Consider the following 21731-nt stretch of genomic DNA (forward strand, 5'->3'; position numbering starts at 1 on the left):
AAACCATGTAGATTCACAAAGATGGCTGGTCTGGTTGGAAGTTGAGCCATACAAGGGCATGCACTCAGCTGGGCCAGCTCCTTATTTTTAGCATAATTCAACTCTGGCCCCACTAGCACCTGAGCTTTGTCTGAAATAAGAGACACTAAAAAGAAGGGCTGGCGTAGAGTCTTCCTTTTTGGTGGGCAAATTGCCTATTAGCAGGTTATTGTTTTGGGAGGGATATGTGGATATACCTGTGATGCAAGTACAGGGCTGATGAGTATGTTAAGACAGTAATGGATATTTGCCTCATTTGAACTAGCAGTGGTGCAGCACAGATGGCATGTCTACAACTTGAACTGCTTCAACTAACGTGCATGTGGGTGATCTTGCATCTGTAGCATTGACCCTGTTGTATTGTTGAGGTCACCTCAGAGGAATCTTCAGACCATATGCGAACCCTGCTGAAAGTTTCAGAGAGAGCCAATTGAATAGACATCTTAAATTATTTGCTAACTTGAAATTAGTGGTTTAGTAGTTGTAGGATGTTCTACAGACTAGAATTTTTTTTAAATTTTCTTTCGCAAGCAGAATGGTATTTCGTTAGTACATTAGAGTCCACAAAGAATACACTAAAGGCAGCAGAAGCGAAATGACGGTCAACCTTCCTGATTTAAAGTGACAGGGGCATTTTGGTAGATGTGTGGGCAGTTTTAAATGTCATGGTGAAATTTTGGTCTGCATCCATCAATACTACGTGAATATTGATTATACACATTATGGCAAGTATACCCTGTGTTAAATAAACCTCAACAGCGCATTGGTTCTCATAAAAAGCAGTGATTTTTTTAATAGTCAAAACTGATTCTATGGCAAGAGCAGTGGTGAGGATTTTACTCTCTTTATTTTCCACTCCAGCAGACTTCAACATTAAACAAGCATTTGCAATGCAATAGGTCTCGCATTTACTCAAATTTAAGCTTTTTGCATTGTAAATGACGATGTATTTTATTTATGTTTAAAAAACCAAAACATAAATAAAAGGCATTGTCATTTACAATGGCAATAGCTCAAACTCGCGTAAATGTGTGACCTATTGCAAATGGTGCTATAATGTCCCAGCTTGTGATAAAAATCACTGTAAGTCGTTACTTTTAACTTGCATTACATACAGTGTAAACTGAGGTGCCACTAAATACGCAAGTTTCAAGATTACAAGCAGCCTTTACATTTGCACATTAATGAGTCGCACACAATTATATTCCTTTCAGGCACCAGGCATGCTGGTAAACCTTACCATACTGGTTTAGTTGTCTACCCCTCCCTCCAAAGAACAGGAGATTCCATCCCTTCCATGAGTACTCCCAGCTTTAGAAATTACTATTATTATAATTTTTTGTTTATAGTTTAATATATCGAGAACTCAACGGTATCCGAGCGCTTTACATGAGCACCAGTTGCATTACAGACGGCCACATTAATTTTTAGGAGCGGGGAGATGAGTGATTTGCCCAGAATCACAGCTAAGCCTCCAATCAGACTTTAACCCGGTTCACCGGTTTCAAAGTCGGCCGCTCTAGCCGTTAAGCCAGAGATTCGGGACGGTCATCTTGTGACAAAAAACAGGGAAGCTGTTTTTGTTTTCATTAAAAATGTACGGGAATGTGGTGGTGCTCCACATAACCTGCCCACCTCGAAGTGTGCCCAAACCTAGAGATAGAAAGGGCTTTGCAGGAGCACAAAGTGGCATGTCAGTGACATCTGCTACCATTGTCTACCTAATTTTTTAACGAAGTTTTATATAGCGCGAACTTGACCCGGTTTCGGGTATCAGAGCGCTTTACATAGCACCAGTTGCGTTACATGACGACACATTCATTTTTTTGTTAGGCACTGGGAGATTAAGTGATTTGCCCAGAATCACAGGATGTTCAGCGTCATTGCCGAGACACGAACCTGCTTTTCCAGATCCAAGGTTGACCGCCCTAGCCGTTAACGCCCTATCTCTACGGAAAAAGGCGCTTATTGCCACAGACAAGGTCATGATGAGGTAACCTCTGACACACCAGTTCTTAAAAGACTTTGAGCGCCGCATCTTACCTATAGTGCTAATGTCGAGACACGCCCACATATTCTGAAATCGGACAATTGCCAGGCAAAGTTCTAAACACCCCTTAATAAACCACCCGCTTCAAACTGATTTCTCAGAGATGTGGTACTGATTTGGGGGCCTGGAGTTCACAGAAGGATCCCGAATGCTCAATGACTCTTGGTGTGATTCTGTGCCGTGGTCAGCAGCGCTGCACTCGATATTCCACTGTATTTGCACAAGGAGCAGGGGCTTCAGACTCACACTTCACTCATCTACTATCTACTCCTAAACATCGTTTCACTCACGGCACGGGCACCCACCCAGCCGTTGGCGACATTGGTCCCTTCCAACGCCGTGCTGTTTGCTAGCATTCCGTACACTAAAAACTAGAAGGGGCGTGGCTAATATGATGAATGGCGTGGCTTAAATCACGGAAGCTAAAAGTCTGTACTTTGCATAGTGTGCCGCCCGACTTGCAATTGAGGATTTCTGTCATTGCATCAAGATATATGATGTTACAAGGAACATCATACTTACAATGGGTTAGGTCTATTGGCTTTGTCAATGGTTTTGTGAACTTTGGTAACGCATGCACACATGTCAAACTTTTGGCACATGCGTATAATCAGCATGTAAGGTAGCGCACGCATGTTAATGCGCTCTATTTTAAATACGCTGTATAAGCGTAAGGAGACTGTAGTTAGGCGGTGCTACTTCTGAAATAACCGGAAGTTACGTATGGGGTGAAGAGCCAATAACAAGCCCGCTAACAAAAAAAAACAAAAGTTAACTAATGGCAAGCGGCGAGAAATTACCAGGGAATAGCCGGAGTTTTTCCTTGCATATAGATCACTAGATGTCTCGGAGAGACAGCGCCTGCGCGCTGCCTAGGCGAGACCTAAAAACGAACTTTGCCAAAATGCACAGGGCAAAAGGTCAAACAGTCAGCTAATCAATAGTGCTGAATGTCCATAACCGAAAACCCTCCAGACTCTTTCTCTTTCTTTTCGTGCTCTCCAGCTGTTAAGTTCATGTTTTCAGTTTCTTAGTTTATGGCTATTCCGTGGTGCTAAGGTGTTTACTGCAGGCTGTTCAAGCCGCTTATTTTGTCACGGGAGCGACACTCATTGATCCACTCACGATGCCCCCTTCAAGCCTCGGGACCTCGTGTGTAGTGAGGCCAGTACGTCACCAGAGGGCGCCAAAGAGCTGAGGCTCATCTCGCTGCTCTGCGGGGGGTGCGCTGTCGTCAGTTCAGTGCGATCAAACGAGCTTGCGTCCCTGTGGAGTCACTGTGCCTCGCCTGGAAGCCATGACGCTCACTCGGGGGGGGGGGATGAGGGGGGGTCTGTAAAATGTTTAACTGGTGTAGCCTGACGCCCGTCCTATCTGTTCCGTATTTGCTTTTTTGATTAGTCCTGACTTGTGTTCAGTGCGCCTCATCTTGGCTACATTAGGGGACTGGGCCCAGGTGTTCCACTGGGTGGGGTTTTAATTCTTTTGTTCTTGACACAAATTTGTATTTACAGGGTGGGATTGCATATTCGTGCGATGTCTGTAGAAATGGTTATCACCTGGGGAGTTCAATGGAAGGAGTGAAATAGGTTGCATGTGCGAGTTTTCTTGTAATGTGGACGAGGAGGTTATGTTGCTGGTCACAGTGGCAAGACTTATACAGGTATTAAGTAATTCAACAGTTATTTTTGTTTAACAAGGCGTTGTGGTAGCACACACTGGGTTGGAACTCAGTGAAGCATGGGAAGCACTGAATTGGAGATATTTGGCAATAATGGGGTGCAGTACATGGAGGGATTAGTTATAATTAATTTTTAATTACTGTTTAATCATCATTTAAGGTACTATAGGGATGTGGCACTAATGGAATATAATTTGAAACAGTTTTGTTTTTCATGAAACCCGTGTAGAGCTGTTGTTTTCTTTAACATAGTAGATACCCCTGGAAGGGCTGATTAGCCCGAAATGCATTGGGTAAATAATAATGTGGTTGACCTGGAGGAACCGAGTATTCCTATGTGCCAGCGAATAAGGCCTGGATGGGCAATTCCTGAGCACTGAAAAATGTTGGAATGTCGTGAGCTTTTTATTTGAACGGATAAAGCATTGATAAAGTCTGGAAAAAAATGGACTATTATCGGATTAAAATGGATTACTTGGTATAAACTGGTTTTGTAAGTATTCTGTTGTAAGGCTGTGCAATTTGCCGGTGACGCAAAATGGCGAGCCTCTAATCTGTGGGTATTACACAACGCGTACGTTTGGGACAGAGCACGCAACAAGTTAGCACAGCAAAAATTTGCAATGAGCAATTGAATAATCATGAACTTTGAGTCAAAATAGGATGTGCTTCAGACCACTCATGGGATTTTTGTTGAGCTATTTGTTAAAGATCGGGGCAAATTTGTTGCCACCTCACCCCGGGCTTCAATCAAAATGTTCCAGCTTCAAACTTCTGTTGGGGCCGGCCATGACAGAGGGCACTCGGCTGCTTCTACACCCAAGGCCCTCCCAGAGCCTTCAATAAGTTTCAGGACCAGACCAAGCAAGGGGACTTCTTCCCCTCCAAGAGACGTTCCCTTGGCTCAGCGGTGCCCCTAGAGAGCAGTTCCAAGCCCAAACTGGTGAGAGTTTACCCTTCCTCCCGTATGAGGCCGGTAGGCTCTGTTCAAAATTGGGAGCAGCTGACCTCAGACACGTGGTTTCTCCACACTATCAGAGGTCCCCATTTCAAGACATGCCCCTGCGACCACTAGTTTATGCAGAAGATCAGGCCGCCCTGATAGAAGGTGGCAAATCTCCTTTGGAAAGGAGCTAGTGCCCCTTCTTCCCTCCCCATGTGAATTCTTAAGCAATCTCTTTTTGGCAGACAAGCAAGATGTTGGGCAACGACTGGTGATCATCTCCAGGGAGTTCAACGGCTGGTTGGTCTACCACAATTTCAAGATGGAAGGTATTCATCTTTGACGAGACCTCCTTAAACCGTACGATTGGATGGTAAGACTAGAATTGAAGGATGCATACCTAACTGTGCCCGTATTTTCTCCCCAACGCTGATTCCTGCAATTTAGGTGGCGAGAGCAGGTTTACGAGTTCGTAACACTCCTATTCGGCCTCTCTTCAGCAACTTGGTGTTTCACCAAGATCCTCAAGCCTGTGGTGGAATCTCTCAGAGCTCAGGAGTTTTGTCTCATAATCTACTTAGACGACTGCCTGCTCTTGGATCAATGCCAGGAGCGCCTGACAGTGCAGTTGCAAACTACTGTGAATGTGCTGCAAAGTTTGGGCTTCGTTGTCAACGATAGCAAATCCCTCTTGCCTCCTTCCAAGCAGATTAGGTTTTGTCATAGATTCAGTGCAGTAAACCTTGAGTCTTCCCTCTCAAAAGATAGTCAAGATCCGCAGGGAGTTACGGAGGACATTGTCCAGGCCTTCAACCTCCCTCAGACAAGTGGCCTGAATCGTAGGCCTGCTGTCCTCCTCGATTCAGGTGCTCTTTCTTGGCCCTGTGGTGAGGGCTGTCCATAGACTCAAAGCCTCTTATCTTCCCAGGGGGCTCCAATACTCGAAGCGGATCCCTCTCACAGACTAAATCAGAGACAAGATTAGATGGTGGCCGGATCACATGGAGGCTTAGAACAGCCGGACTATATTCGATTCAGAACCCGATATAGTTATCGAGTCTGATGCAAGCAAATACATCTGGGGAGCTCGCTATGGGGACTTCTTTACAGGAGGAAAACAGTCTGCAAAAGAACAGCGACCTCACATCAGCTTCCTCGAACTTCTGGCCCAAATCCTTTGCTGTCCAGTGTTAGACAAGGTAGGCTGCAGCGGTGTCCTCAAGATGGACAATGTATCGGCAGTGAGATACATCAACTATCTAAGCTGCACCAAGGACTTAGCGGATTTTACCAAGCATTTTGGACCTTCTGCCTCTCACAATGTGTCTGCGTAACACCTGCCAGGTGCCGGCAATGTGGTGGTAGACTGGCATTCCAGGGCATGGTCGGACATGAGTCTTTGGCAGTTGCATCCAAGGATATTTCGGAGGCAGAACGCTCTGTAGGGTCCCTTTTCAGTGGATCTCTTTACGTCCCTGTTGAACCACCAACTACCCAGGTACTACAATTGAATAACAGATCCTGTGGAAGTGGCAACGAACACCTTCCTTCAAATAATTTACCTTCCTTCAAGATTGGTTCTTGGATAGGTGTGACGCTTGTGTATGTAGGAAGATAATCAAGAAAAATAAAGACCCGCATTGTAGAACACAAAAGCATGATTCGCAATAAAAATCCCAACTCATGCTTAGCAACACATTGGGTTAATACTTCACACACAATTCCCCAACTCAGATTCACCATTTTGGAAAAAATTGAACGAACCCCAGGGTTAGATTTCAACACATCATTGGCACGCAGAGAAACATTTTGGATAAAACTCATAGGCACCACCATCCCGGGTGGTCTAAATGATCACTATGAATTATTGTGTTTTTTGTAAATGATGACAATGCAATGGGGTATTCGAGTTGTTGTTCACAAAGGTCCCCTCTTTGTTCATGTAAAGGATTTGCACAAACATTCTGCTCTTGTATATATTTCGCTTCTTCTTACTCTTTTTCACATAGACTGTCTAGACACTTATATCACTATTTCTCACTAACATGAGGAACACACGGCAAACCTGTTGGTTTATCTCGTGTTAATTTTTTTATATGCCGGCCCCTCCATTCCATACTTCTCACAGGAGAGGTTGCTTTCTGATCACACACATTCGTTTATCTATTTTTTTGTCGTCGTGAGAATACGAATAAAGCAACATGTTCTTTGATTGGTTATCAAGAACCCGCTTTGCCTTTAAGATGTAGCGCGTTTTCATGTACACGTCATGATGTTCCTCTTTTCGTCTACTCGGAAGTGATAGCAGTCCGGTGGTAGTGTACTCCATTAAGGTGAGCACCGAGTGCGTCTATCCAAGTTTGACATTAAACTGAAACGTTGTCTGGTTACATTAGCACAGTGAAGCCTTTAATGTCCAGCACGGTAAATTTCACTCTTTATCTTTTCAGCCACTGTCTTCTCTTATGACGCTTCTGGTAAGCATCACATGTTTAGATTCGTTTGATTTTTTTTATTTTTTTCGTTGTGTTTTTCGCAGTTTGAACATTGAATCTTTTTCTCATCTACTTTACTTTCAGTGACCTACATCAGCGGTTAACTCTTAGTAAACCTGAGAGTCTTTCTCGCTTTGCATGGAAAACGTTCATTCATTTAATTATCCGATGGACGTCTTATTCTAGTTGTTTACGGAAGTCATTGTTTGGTAAGCTTTAGCCCCCGCATTTTTTATCATGCTCATGTAGCATACGTTAAGAAGGACATCTTCATGTGATGTTCCATTCTTTTTATCCTTGTCATTTTCAGCGACGAGGTTGGCGTCATATGGAGCGGCACGGGTATGTGCTCTCTTTCACATTACGTATGACGACTTTTTAAATATTCACTCCCGTTCTTAACCACGGCACTTTTTTAATGGAAATTTTGCATGTACGAAGCAAACTGATTCCCACTGGCGATTTGCACCAATAAGGTACAACACACAGTGAACCGCATGCTCATTCGGTGTCTTTTGACTTCACAGGTGGTGGCAATTCTATCACGCAAGCACTTAGTAAATCAAACCTATAGCTTCATGTCATCCATGTGCAAATCCTAATGATGACAATGTACATTGTTCGTTTACAACAATTTATTACATGTCTGGTTACTTCGTGTTTTGTTGTAGTTGCACTCGGAGGGAACAGAAACGATTATTCATTCCATTTTCTAATGACACACACCCCTGAAGAAGGGTTTTCTGAAACCCGAAATGCATTGGGATTTTTTTTTGATTTTGTAATGTGGATGAAACATGGACTTGTCTTGACGTTTACTAATGAAGTTAATTAGCGAGCATTGAAGATTTGTACACATTTATTCTAAATTTCTAACATAGTGGAATATGTTTAATTTTCTATTTTAATAATGAAATGATGCAATACAATGTATTGAAAAAGAACTGTTTATTGATTACATAGTCTCTAGTTTTGCAAACGGTTATATAAGAATTTGAACAATTAATACTGAAACCCACAGGGGCATCAGCTGTGCATCTCACAGACCTGGGTAACTCCAGGCCTCGCAATAGTAGCCTTTCCAATATTTGCCATGATCATGCAGTTAACAACCCCGGTCAGGAGACGGAGGATGAATGTTGTCTTGATCACTCCGTTCTGGAGGTCTCAAGTGTGGTTTCCTGTTCTTCTGTAACTTTTCTTGGATTCTCCAATCCTTCCATCCCACGTTCCAGTTCTCCTTCGGGATCCACTAGGCAATCACCATTCGTTAGTCCTCCAGGGACATATGGCTATCATGGCCCGGCGGATTTTAGGAAATGCTGGAGAGTCTCTGGCCTTTCATAGGAGGCTGAGAGACTGCTGGCGGCAGCATGGGCAGACGGAACAAACAAACGATACCGGTCTGCTTGGTCCAGATGGGTTCGTTGATGTCTTCGAAGAGATCATGATTTCATGTGGTGTGAAGTGGTCATATCATGAATTTCTTGGCATCCTTTGCATCCCAAGGGTTGGCGTATAGGACTTAAAATTTTATGAATCAGTCATATCCGCAGGTCATCTCCTAGTTCAGGGTTCTCCGGCGGTAGAACATCCATTGGTGTGTAAGTTAATGAGAGTAATCAGTTTGCAGCTTCCGCCAGAGCCAAGATACTCGTCCGAGTGGGATGTTAACAAGGTCTTACTCCTTTTCCGTTTTTGGCAATCAAATAGATACTTGTTGCGCAAGGAGTTGTCACTGAAGTTGCCTATGCTTCAATGCCTTCTGTCCTGCAGGAGAGTATTAAATGTGAGAGCCCTGGATATCTCGGAAAGGGTCTTTACACTGGGGGGAGTTTTATTTTTATCTCTAGATGCACGAAGATAGGTTCTTACCCAGCCTTTGACAAATCACCCAAACGATGTGCAGTTCGATGCCTTAAGGTTTATGAAAGCATGGCCTAGTAGCTCCTTCCTCCAGGGGAATGCCAGCTGTTGATATTCCTCAAGGAACCTTTTAAAGCAGTTACTCCTGCCACCATAGCTCACTGGATGGGTTATGCTAGAGGCAGGCATTGATGTCTCCTAGTTTGGCACTCATTGTGTCAGGGTTACGAAGTTATCCAAAGCCTTTTCTCTGGGGTTTTGTTTGGAGGACCTTATGAGTGCTGCAGATTGCTCCTCGGACTTGATGTTCGAGAGGGTCTATTTCAAACCAATCATGGATAAAGCGTCTTTGGTGGTGAATAGGCTTTGAACAAGCATAATCCTCTCCTCTGGTACTGCCATAGGATGAAACATTTCCTAGTAAACATGAAGGAACATTTACATTCTGTTAAGGACTCTGAGGCAAGGATTATTCCCACCCGAGGCTCCTTGTGACCCAACCCTTCAGTTGAGGTTCCTTACTTGCTTTGTGCTATTATGGCTCCATGTTTTCTCAAAAGGTAAAAAGTATCCGTTTTCCTTTCTTATCAGTTGTTGCATATGCTATGTTATGACACCTTCTTCTGAAATGAAGTCCATGTATGTATAAGAATTTACGTTTGTTCCAATTCAGTTGAGAGTTTAGGTTCATAGTTTTAGGTTATGAAGGTTCCAAAACTGAATAAAGAAATCAGTGAAAGTTATCCTTTTGCAGTCAAGAAAGAGGACGAGTCTGGAGGGATTCCTGTTGTTCTAGACATTTGGCACTGTTGATTGGCTGATTGTTTGACCTTTTCCCCCTGTGCATTTTGGGAAAGTTCGTTTTTTAATGTTGAAGTCTTCTGGAGTGGGAAATAAAGAAAAGAGAGCATAATCCTTGCCTCGGAGACCTTAATAGAATTGAAACTTTTCTTCATGTTTACTAGAAAATTTTCAATTTTTCCTGCAATCAAAAATACTTTTCTTCTAACCGATTCTGACATTTCCATATAATTATGAAAATCGTGTTGCTTTGTCACACTTAGCTCTCTTATTTGTTTCACCCTCTCTAACCACCTAATATGCCATCCCTATAGACTTCACAGTAGTTTAATATAGGCAGGCCATCTCCCACAGTATAAAAGATACAAAGAAAGCAATATCTCAAGTGTACTTGTTGTGTTTACATTCTTAGTGTGTTTCCTCGTTCTTAATTCTGTATGATGATAGTTAAGTGTTCTTATTAGAATGTGTTGTGTCATAACAGAATGTATCTTTTGAGTAGTGCAGACAGTTACTGGGATTGAGAAGGACTGTTTGTATGCTGGTCAGCTCTTCGACTTATTAAAAGGATATTACTATAATTTGTGATTCCTGCATCTTCATTACACTGGCGACGGGATGTCGGAGAGCGGATGAACCCACATCAACCTCGGAAGCATAATTTAACAAGATTCGCAAAAGCTGTAATCCGAAATTGCCGACAAATGCTGATTGGGAGCATCGGAAGTTAAAAGAAACAAACCGGAGCAACTGGAGCGGACACGTGAGCTGAATCTTTAGAGAACTCAAACTAAATTATTTTCAGATATAGTATTTTTAAGGTATTTGAAAAGAGAATCCTACCGCTGTGTCTCGAGCGCGCATCCGCTACCGCTGTGTCTCGAGCGCGTCTCTGCTGCCTGCATCTTGTGCGCGATCATCAAGCCGCAGCCTCAAGTGAGCGTGATAGCAACGTGCGTGCGTAACTCTGCGTGCGCGTTGCTAGGATACCGTTAATCCGAGGCACGACAACGCGTACAATTAGGAAGACGTTTCTTCATAACTCAGTGATTCCTGGAAACTTAAAGTCAACGCTACGTTTTCACAGGATGTCTCAGCGTTATTAATACCTTCTCTAGTCAAAAGCGGGGTGGATTCAGTTAAGAGTTTTTTTTTTTTCTCTTCAAGCTTAAATTATTGTTCGTTAGTTCTTCCAGCACAAACACCGTATGTACTTGCCTTAAATTAATCCTGGTTTTAACGAGGAGTACTTTTCATAATTTTTACAGAACTCATGAACAATTTTACTTAAGTATTTTCTGTCAAGGCAAGAAATAAATTGACAAAGTATGAGTCAACCTAATTATAATATTACTCCTCCACAAGCATTTTGGATTTCTGGAACAGAACCTCCTTTGAAATGGTTGGAGTGGAAACCTTATTTTTGTAACTACATTGATGCATTGAATGAAGACGGATAAATGTCTCACGCGCAAAAGAAAAGATTGCTGTTACATGCATTGGGTCCAGTTGGGTTAAAAGTGTATGAAGGAATGTCTAAACCTTGTTTTCCAGGTGACCTGAATGTATATGCTTTGACTTTACTTCATTTGGATACTTATTTTGCGCCTAAGGTCTGTATTGGCGTTACCAGGTATAGATTCTTTTCCAGGAAGCAAAATAAGGACAAAAGTATTGATCATTACTTAGCGTGTCTTAAAAAAATGGTTTTAGATTGCAAATTTGGGGTGTTACAAGATGATTTAATAAGAGACCAAATAGTAATGCATGCCTTTAACTCCACTATACAGGACAGACTTTGGATAAATGGTGATGCACCTTTGGATGATATTCTCGCTATTGTGCGTAAAGCAGAAATTTCTGGCAGATGTGCTAATGTTCTCAAACAGGATAATAGTATTACTGAAGTTGTCAGTAAAGTCAATGTGAATGAAAAAAAAAAGGTAATTTGAATTCTAAACCTGCTTTTACTAGATATGCACCCCCTAGTGGATCTAAACCTAAATGTTACAGATGCAACAGTTTGGAACATCTAGCTGATAACAAGATGTATCCTGCACTTAAATTCAAATATACTAATTGTGGACTAAAGGGTCACTTTGCTAAAGCCTGTAGAAGACGTAAAAATAGTGTTAGGTTTGTCAACAACTCGGAGGAAAACAGTCAAGGTGCAAGTGAGACTGAGGATAATGGAAATGAGGGTGATTTGGTTATGAATTTACACAATAATTAGTGCTAAATATTGATGAGGGAACCATGGTTAACAAACTAATTTGTTTAATGGATATTGGTGGTGTAGATATCAAAATCTATGCAGATTCAGGCTCACCTTTCACAATCATAAATGAAGAATTATGGAAATCTTCGTTTATACAAAAGGTGGGTGCACAGTTATTGGAACCTGACATTCACCCTGAAGGGTATGGTGGAGAAACCATTGACCTTCTTGGTTTTCGTTTGTTTGTTTTCAAGTTCAAAGGGAGAGAGTGCAGAGGGAAATTATATATTGCAAAAAAGGGACCACCAGTTCTCGGATGGTTTGACCAAAAACAGTTACATATAATTTTGGACCCCAACAGTAGAGAACAAGTGTTGGTTGTTGATGACAGCAAGGCAGTGAGCAATGAAATTTTGAAGAAATTTCCAAATGTTTTTAGTAGTGTACTAGGTAACCTTAAAAGATTTGAGCACAAAATTATTCTAGAACAAGATGCGTCTCCCAAAGTACACAAATGCAGGAATATCCCTATTTTGGTAAGGGAGGAAGTTAGTAAGGAATTGGATAAATTGGTGTCTAATAATATTATCGAACCGATTGAGGCCTCAGACTGGGTTTCTCCGATCGTCGTAGCAAGACGCGGTAACGGAAAAATTCGGCTGTGTAGATTTAAGGTACCTGAACAACAATATTGTTGTGGACAGGTTTCCGTTACCAAAAATTAATGAAATGGTTTCTAATCTAAACAATGCAAAATGGTTTTCGACCATAGATCTGTCATCTGCGTATCATCAGATCTCCTTGTCCCCAGAATCTATGAAATTTACATCTTTCATCACCCCTTTTGGGTGTTTTCAATATAAACGCATGCCTTTCGGATTGGCTTCAGCCGCCGCGGTTTTTCAGCGGTTGATGTACCATCTTTTCAAGGAGGAGCAAGGCGTTATGTTTTTTCAAGATGATATTCTTGTTTTTGGCTGTGATGAGGAAGAACATATGGCTAGGCTAAAAAAAGTACTAAGCATATTGCAAAGTAATGGTCTTACTGTTGAGCATTCGAAATGCAAATTTGCACAAAAAAGTGTAACCTATTTGGGTCATATTATTGATGAAGAGAGGGTGAAACCCAAACCTTCTTTAGTTTCTGCTATTTTTGAAGCCCCTACATCGTCCAGTAAGGATGAAGTTAGATCCTTTTTAGGCATGGCAGAGTTTTGTTCAAAATACGTGTCAAATTTTGCAACAAAAACATACAATATTCGTCAACTGTTAAAAAAAAAACAGTACTTTTGTGTGGTCACAAGATTTTGACACGGATTTTAAAGTCATTAAAGAAGCTATTGCGAAAGCACTTCAGAGTTTTGATCCCTCATTAAATAGTGTAGTTACCACAGATGCTAGTAACAAGGGTCTTGGTGCAGTTTTATCACAAGTTAACAACCTAGGTAAAGAAAATATTATAGCTAACGCATCCAGGTCATTGTCACCTTGTGAGGAGAAGTATCCAATAATAGAAAGAGAAGCGTTAGCGTGTGCATGGGCGTTCGAGCATTTCAAATCTTTTATTTGGGGCAAACAATGTGTTCTTCGCTGTGACCTCAAGCCTCTGGTTAAGATTTTAACTACAGAAGGTGCTATCACCGCTTCAGCAAGATTAGCGAGGATCTCTATGAGAATGCAAATTTTTTTATATAAAGTTGTTTACCTACCGGTTAAAAGTAATGTGGTTGCAGATTTTCTATCAAGAATGCCCTTGATGTTGGAACAATGTGAAAACAGTGAATGGAATGAATTACATATTGCCTTTGTACAAGATCAGGGCTTTCCTGCATTTAGTAGAGAAGAGTGGGACGAAGAATATTTGGAAGACAACATTCTCCAAGCTGTGATTTCTGTTATTATTAATGGCTGGCCCAAGGATAAAAAATTATTGAATGCAGATTATAGACCGTATTGGGAGGTTAGGTCTGAGTTATCTATTTCTCATAAGTCACTTCTGAGGGGTGAGAGAATAATTCCACCAAGTAATTTACGAGAAGGAATTGTGAATTTATGTCACGAGGGTCATCCAGGAATTGTAAGGACTAAGTCGTTGGTTAAAAGATTGTTTTGGTGGCCAAGCTTTGATTCCCAAATTGAGAGAGTAGTAAGAAATTGCACTCTTTGTTCCTCTTCGGATAAAATTTTGCAAACCTTCCGTCCTCCAATGGCTAAAGGTTTCATTCCTAAAAACCCGTGGGAATGTATTGCAATTGACATCATGGGACCTATCAGTAAAAAGGATGGTTCTCATTGTTATCTACTTGTCCTCATTGACCTATTTTCTATTTGCCAGTGGTTAAAATTGTTGAAAGTGCAGATACGGATTCAGTTCTACTATTTTTGGATGAAACATTTGTGACTGAGGGTATTCCTTCATATGTACTTACTGATAATGGGGTACAGTTTCTGTCTTTAAAAGCTACCATGTATTTAAAAAAATTAGGTATTGCACATAGAACTACTTCACTCTATAACCCTAGTGGCAATGGAATGGTAGAAAGATTCAATAGGGTTCTAAAAAACACCATTATCATTGAATGGTAATCTCGATTGGCCAACTCAAGTGGGGAAAACAGTGTGGAGTTATCGAATTACTGTAAATGAGTCTACTGGATTCTCCCCCTTTATACTTATGAAAGGGAGAAATCCTAGGTCTAAAGCCATTTCCACGTGGTTATTTTCAAATGAGGTACAACCTTGGTCCAAGGAAGAGGTGAGTGCACGTATGGAACTTGTGCATGATAAAAACAAGGCTTACTATGACATGAAACACAGTACTAAAGAAGTTGTTATAAATGTAGGTGATTGGGTACGTATAAAGAAACCATTCAAGGTTCAGAAGGGTGCTTCTCAATTTTCGGAACCTATTAAAGTAATTGAAGTTCTACTTAATTCTGTAAGGGTTAGTGATGGTAGGGTTTGGAATTTAACCAGAGTTGCCAAGTGCCAGAATAACCTTGCTCATAATAATTGGATGCCTGATGATTTTGATGTTAATATTTCTAGGGAAGTTCCTTCGACCTATACCCCTGACAATTGTTCAAATGCTACCATGTCAGATTCTAATGCAAGTACTGGGGTTTCTTCACAAGACCCTGTATCCTCGGATTTTACTGATTCTTACTCCTCTTCTTCGAATGATGAATCAGATTCTCATCGTCGTTCGTCAAGGAAGAGGGTGGTGCCTTCTTGGTTAAAAGATTACATTGTTACCAATAAGTAGGTTTAGTATTGCTTAAATATTCATAACCATTAGATATTAAGTATGGTGTTAACCATTAGCAATTCTAGTTTTTTTTAGTTTGTATTTATGATTATTTATTTTTATTTGTTTTTATTCTTGCTTTTGTTTTCTTTTCGTTTTGGAGAAAGGGGGATGTGTTGTGTTTACATTCTTAGTGTGTTTCCTCGTTCTTAATTCTGTATGATGATAGTTAAGTGTTCTTATTAGAATGTGTTGTGTCATAACAGAATGTATCTTTTGAGTAGCGCAGACAGTTACTGGGATTGAGAAGGACTGCTTGTATGCTGGTCAGCTCTTCGACTTATTAAAAGGATATTACTATAATTCGTGATTCCTGCATCTTCATTACAGTACTTTCCGTTGTCTCTAATATTGTTTATTTTGTGTTGTGCAGGTGACTAATGAGATAACGCCAGTCCTGCCGTACTCCTACATGGCGGTGCTGGTGCCAATTTTCCTCCTTACTGACTACCTACGCTACACACCTGTGCTGATCCTACAGAGTCTGAGCCACATATCCATATGGCTGCTGCTTATCTATGGCACAGACCTCATTGCCATGCAGTTCATGGAGTTCTTCTATGGCATCACAATGGCTGCCCGGGTAGCCTATTCCTCCTATATATTCTCTCTGGTCAACCCTTCTAGATACCAGCGCATGGCCAGCTACTCGCGCTCTGCCGTGCTGATGGGTGTCTTTACCAGCTCTGTATTAGGCCAGATTTGTGTCTCTGTAGGGGGGCTACCCTTTGTTACTCTCAACTTCATCTCTTTGGGCTTCATGTGCTTGGGTTTGATACTAACATTCTTGCTAAAGCGGCCCAAGCGTAGTCTCTTCTTTAATAGGGTATCTCAACCTGCATCTGCAGTTCTGAATGGTGCCTCGCCCTCAGAGTTGAATAAAATGAACATAACAGAGAAGAGTGAGGTAAAGAAACAGCTATGTGCGGACTGGAGGAATTCTGTTTTAATCCGCATGTTGAAGGAGCTGCAGAACATTGTGAAACTGCCCCAGCTGCGCGTCTGGTCTCTCTGGTGGATATTTAATTCAGCCGGATACTACCTGATGCTTTACTATGTCCAGATCTTGTGGAATGAAATTTATCCTGCTGTTGACAATCGAAAGGTCTACAACGGCGGGGTGGAAGCAGCCTCCACTTTACTTGGTATGTACACGTCTAGCTTTAACTATTTTTCTTTTTGCAATCTGCAGTGAAATTATCAGTGACTGAAAATAAATAAGCACGGTGGTTTTCTACATCTTTAGAACGCTCTCTCCATAATGTTTCTCAGCTGTTTTCATTGCTTGTCAGGATAGGGGAACATACATGGGCCATGTTCTTAAGGTGTTTATCCTTGAGAGGCTGACGGGGAAATGTGAAATGAGCTGGAACAAGACTGCTCAAACCAGAGTCACTTTAGAGTGTTTAATTGATTATCTGTGCGTGCCACTGTTTCTGAACATTTGTTTTAAAAACTGAATAATCACGATGGGTTACTTGTGGTAGCTTGATGTGTTGTTTTTGTTTTCTTTTGTTAATATCATTTTGTATTGAAAATGTGAGCTCTTGGGGACAATGCACAACCCAAAATACAAAAGTGAAAGATTAGCTTTTAGTTTCAGAAGAAAATGAGCCCCAGAAAAACAATGCTGCAGAATAATCTCCAGTGTATGGACCAAATAATGAAAAACATAGGTCTAGAAACCACTCCTGATCATATTATGCACATAATGAAGGAGTTAAAAGGCAAAAAAAGACACAAAACCATGCCTGACCAGCCAAGTTTAGAAGGATCATGCATAGTTGCATTGATTATATGATATAATGTATTGATTATGGCGCGTGTTATTGTAAATCATATGCTGTACACTCTCTGCCATGTACTACTGTGTCCAGAATATTTTAGTTTATCTTTGTTTTTGGCTTTGAGCAAGTGCAGAATGACTCTGGATCATGCTCCCTAAATCCTACGTAGCACCATGACCAGAAATTTCACCACCATTGTGTCATAAATTCAAGTGACAATAGACTGTTTGCCAAAGGTGTGACTGAAGTTGGACTTACAATGTGTAGTAAGCTGAATGATGACAAAGTCCAAGTAGTATCCAAGAAGGTTTATTTGATTTAGAAGGTTGTATAGAAGTTAATCAGATGTCCAAATGATATCCTAAATAGAGCCTGTAGATTATAATACGAGCCCCACCAGGAGCAGCTTCCCTGCTGCTCAGCCCATACACCAACTGACTCAGGCACTCCAACATTCCACATTACATCACACATCCCAACATTCTTACAGCTATCACTCTGGCTGAGCAGCAGGATACCACATATCTCCCTTCTTTACAATGGAAAAGAAGGAAGAACCAAAGTACAACAGAAGATAACCATGAAAAGATAGAGAAGAAAATACACCAGAAAGCATGAATTGAAAAGAGGAAAAACATGAATTTGAAGAGTGGAAAAGTAGGAAACGCAACCAAGAAAACCCAAAAAGAAAACAAAGACTAAAACACTAACACCCTTTCTCACAGAGAGACAAACCCACATCCTCCCTCACATAAATGACAAAAGAAAACCCATGTACAAAGATACGAAAGCTGGCCAGGCAAACATAAAAATATACAAGGGTATACGCAACAAAGTGAAAGAGAGAAAACCGAATAGATAGAACAAACAAAAGGATAGCTGCTTTAGACTCAAGTAAGAGTATGGAGGAAATTCTCCCAGAAAGACAGCAACTCCTAGGTATGGCAGAATACCTTGCAGTGCATTGAAATAAAATGAATGCAAAACTGAAATAGGTGTGGGAAGAACCACACAATACATTGCCATGCAGAAATCTAAAACTAGTGTGACGTAAAATACCACACAGCAAAATACAAGGTATGGTATAAAATACCACACAGCAAAACACAAGGTATGGTATAAAATACCATACAGCAAAACACAAGGTATGGCATAGAATACCATACAGCAAAACACAAGGTATGGCATAAAATACCATACAGCAAAACACAAGGTATGATATAGAATACCATACAGCAACTACCATAAGAATTTCGTTATGCAAAGAAATTTCTTTGGAAGACATAACAATACATTGCCGTTGACATCCTTGTTGCACAGAAGGTTAAAGTAATGTAAAACACTATAACGCAATTACCCTGCACAATGACAATCACCACAAAATGTGGGTGGAAGGTGTACGGCGAGGCACACGGCACAAAGTGCTACATGCAAATGATATAGATGTGGAGAAAGACCACATAAAACATTAAAAAACCAATTAAATGAACATCACCACAAAATTTTTGGTGAAAAGGTGTGCAGCAGGGCACACAGCACATGAAAATGGGTAGATGTGGAGAAAGACCACATGAAAATAAATAGATGTGGAGAAAGACCACATAAAGCATCCAAATTCCAATTAAACGCACAAGAACATGAAATATGAAAAGGATTAAGGAGTTGGTGTGGATAAGACTGCCACACGGTAAAACATATAGTATGAACAACATATATGTAAAATTACCCTTCCCCCTTTACACTATTAACCATGCTACAAAGTAAAAAAATGCAATTTTTCATAACAGCGCTAATAATATGTTAAGGAAAATACAAAAAATGATGGAAAAGTGATGGAAAATGGGAAATGCCACAAGGTAATCAGATGAGCCTTGCAGGTAACTCCAGACGAGGTTGAGCCTGATGGAATAACTTCAATTTAAAATAACAGAAGGAACATATGCTCGAACATATGCATTGAATCAGCTGGGACTTGGTTTCCTTTAAGGAGATGCGGCAGTGAAGATATCCACTAGATGGCGCTGTTGTAAAAGCTACTACAGTACTTCTACAAAGAAAGGAAACAGCAGATCGAAGTGGTGTTGGATGACCCGGTTTAAAACTGAAAATGAGACAGTACCTGCTGCAAATCCGTGAAAGCGCTCCGATGCAAAATCGATATGTAGGTATAAAACGCCAAAAATCCATGGAAAGCTTGGCTGGCAAAGACGAGTGGCTGGCAATGATAGTAGTGTGCTGGAAGCTGCTCGTGAACTGAAGGCACCAACGCTAAAATGGCGGCACGCCGACGTGAGGAATGCCGGGTGGCTCAAGGAATCACCGTGCATCAAAGCGTGACTGAGTGCTAGGACGAGTGACAGGCACACGTCGTAGAAGAAGATGAGGAGAGCTCACAAGTGTGCCGGACACAGGTAAGGCTGCACGCGCTATGTTGATCTTGTCAGTAGGCGGCTCGTGCCCATTTAAAAATGAACAGCAACGGTTTAACTGCCATTATGGGAGCACACACTGGGCAAAACGAAAAAACACAAAGTACTCACAATATGTGTTCCGTGGACAGCTAGAGTCAATGTCATTCGAGCACATCAGCCTCTCTGAAATACTGTTGCTCCAATCTTCACACACGCCAGCCTCGTACCTCATTTTGAATTCCACATTAGTCACGGATACTTTTTCGGTCAAATAGAAAATAAATTCCGTGCACGGTCCGCATTACATTGCCCACTCTTGACAAGCTGGCAACTAGGGAAGCTCTGTGTGCGTAGCGCGACAGAAACAACCCTCTTATCTCGTAGTTGCAGGCAAACAAAATTCCTACTAACATCCAGTAGATGGCAGCAAATATCAAAATACAGTACCGTAGACTGCTGTTTAAATTGCCGAGGTGCGAAATTGACAAAACAGATGGCTCTTGAGCTTGTCAAACGGCCTCTTGTCATGTGGCAGGCAGCAGGAACTGGCACTATTAGACTGGGTTGTGGGCCATCGATGTCGCAGGAATGGCTGGCAGCAGTTCAAAAACAGGCAGGAGGAACTGGCAGAATAAAATTGAAACTGGCACTTTAATATTGAGTTGCGGGCGACCGATGGCAGGTCACTGGTGGGGCTTGTTGGTGCCAGTTAGATTGAAATCCTCCTCTTAAATGTTAAATGAAATCCTTTTGATCTTGAATCTTGTTTGTGGGTTTTTTTTTCAGCTTCTTCTATTTCCAAACTGAAGATACCCCACTTCTGGTACCAAAATGTAGTAAGCTGAATGATGACAAAGTCCAAGTAGTATCCAAGAAGGTTTATTTGATTTAGCAGGTTGTATAGAAGTTAATCAGATGTCCAAATGATATCCTAAATAGAGCCTGTAGATTATAATACGAGCCCCACCAGGAGCAGCTTCCCTGCTGCTCAGCCCATACACCAACTGACTCAGGCACTCCAACATTCCACATTACATCACACATCCCAACATTCTTACAGCTATCACTCTGGCTGAGCAGCAGGATACCACACAATGCCACTAAGGAAAAAGAGGGAATTTAAGTCATAGAGCCCAACGGAATTCTAAAGCGCTTCTGCAAATAGCCCTTCTGCAGCAGATGGCCTAGAGAAGGAGGATCAAAGCCACAACACATTGGAGTTGTCTGGTTACAGACATAAGTCCCAAGTTAAAGTTCCCTATAACACCGCAGTCTGAGGTAAAGATATTCCATCTCAAATAGAACACACTGATGACTGAATAGACAAAACTCAAATGTGATGGATGACCTTGAAAAGAGGAAGGGCATCAAAAGTAACATAGACTAAAAAGCACGGAGCGCCCTCACCTACATGATTGACTCAAGTCCAAACCTAGCAAGAAATTCCCTACGTCCGAGGAAGGCCAAAGTGAAAAACAAGAGTCTCGTAATATTCTCTCGTTCACTCATCATCAAAAGAGGACTCCAAACCAAGTGCGCCATAGGAAAATTGAAAAACACCTCTCCATCAGCACTGGGGTAAATGCAAGATTATCAACAATAAAAATATATAGACCCTGACTGAGGCCATATTATGACCATGACCCTAGAAAAAGGAAGGGGCTAATCCTCTTTCACACAAGATACAGTGACACCTACCTGGAAGAAGAGACAGATTACCTTCAGGGATGCACTTTTAAAGAAGCTGTGGTCCCCAAAATCACCAAAACTAAAAAAACTAAAACGTAAGATAACACTCCAAGCTGGACACAACCTTACTGTCCTTCATTGCCAAAATATACTGACTCTGTTGAGGAGTCCTAGACCACTTGATAAGCATCATGCAGAGAGTATTGGTGATGATATATGCATACACACACCATAGATTCACATATTGAGGACTAGCTAGAACAGTACTCAGTATAGGCTCCCCCTCCTGATGAGACATCTGCACAACATTTGATTATTCAGAAGGCTGCATGAGGTCACTAAGAAGTTGAGGAGAAAAGCTAGATTTTCTCACTGAGACAACCTCATACTGAGTATGTCTATGTTGACGGCAGTGCTAAAAGCTACAGAAAATTTCAAATATTT

At 41.3% G+C, this 21731-nt stretch overlaps 1 protein-coding gene across 3 annotated transcripts in view; it reads left to right on the plus strand.

Moving 5' to 3' along the window:
• The window catches only part of SLC19A1 (solute carrier family 19 member 1), a 145682-nt gene that overhangs the window by 81920 nt on the left and 42031 nt on the right, over positions 1–21731 (plus strand). For all 3 annotated transcript variants that reach the window (XM_085645178.1, XM_085645177.1, XM_085645179.1), the window contains exon 3: positions 15774–16545. In XM_085645178.1, the coding sequence (XP_085501304.1) occupies positions 15774–16545 (772 nt within the window). The remainder of the gene's footprint in view (positions 1–15773; positions 16546–21731) is intronic.

The sequence above is a fragment of the Triturus cristatus genome, chromosome 3_1 (genome assembly GCF_964204655.1).
Source record: "Triturus cristatus chromosome 3_1, aTriCri1.1, whole genome shotgun sequence".
Lineage (NCBI taxonomy): Eukaryota > Metazoa > Chordata > Amphibia > Caudata > Salamandridae > Triturus > Triturus cristatus.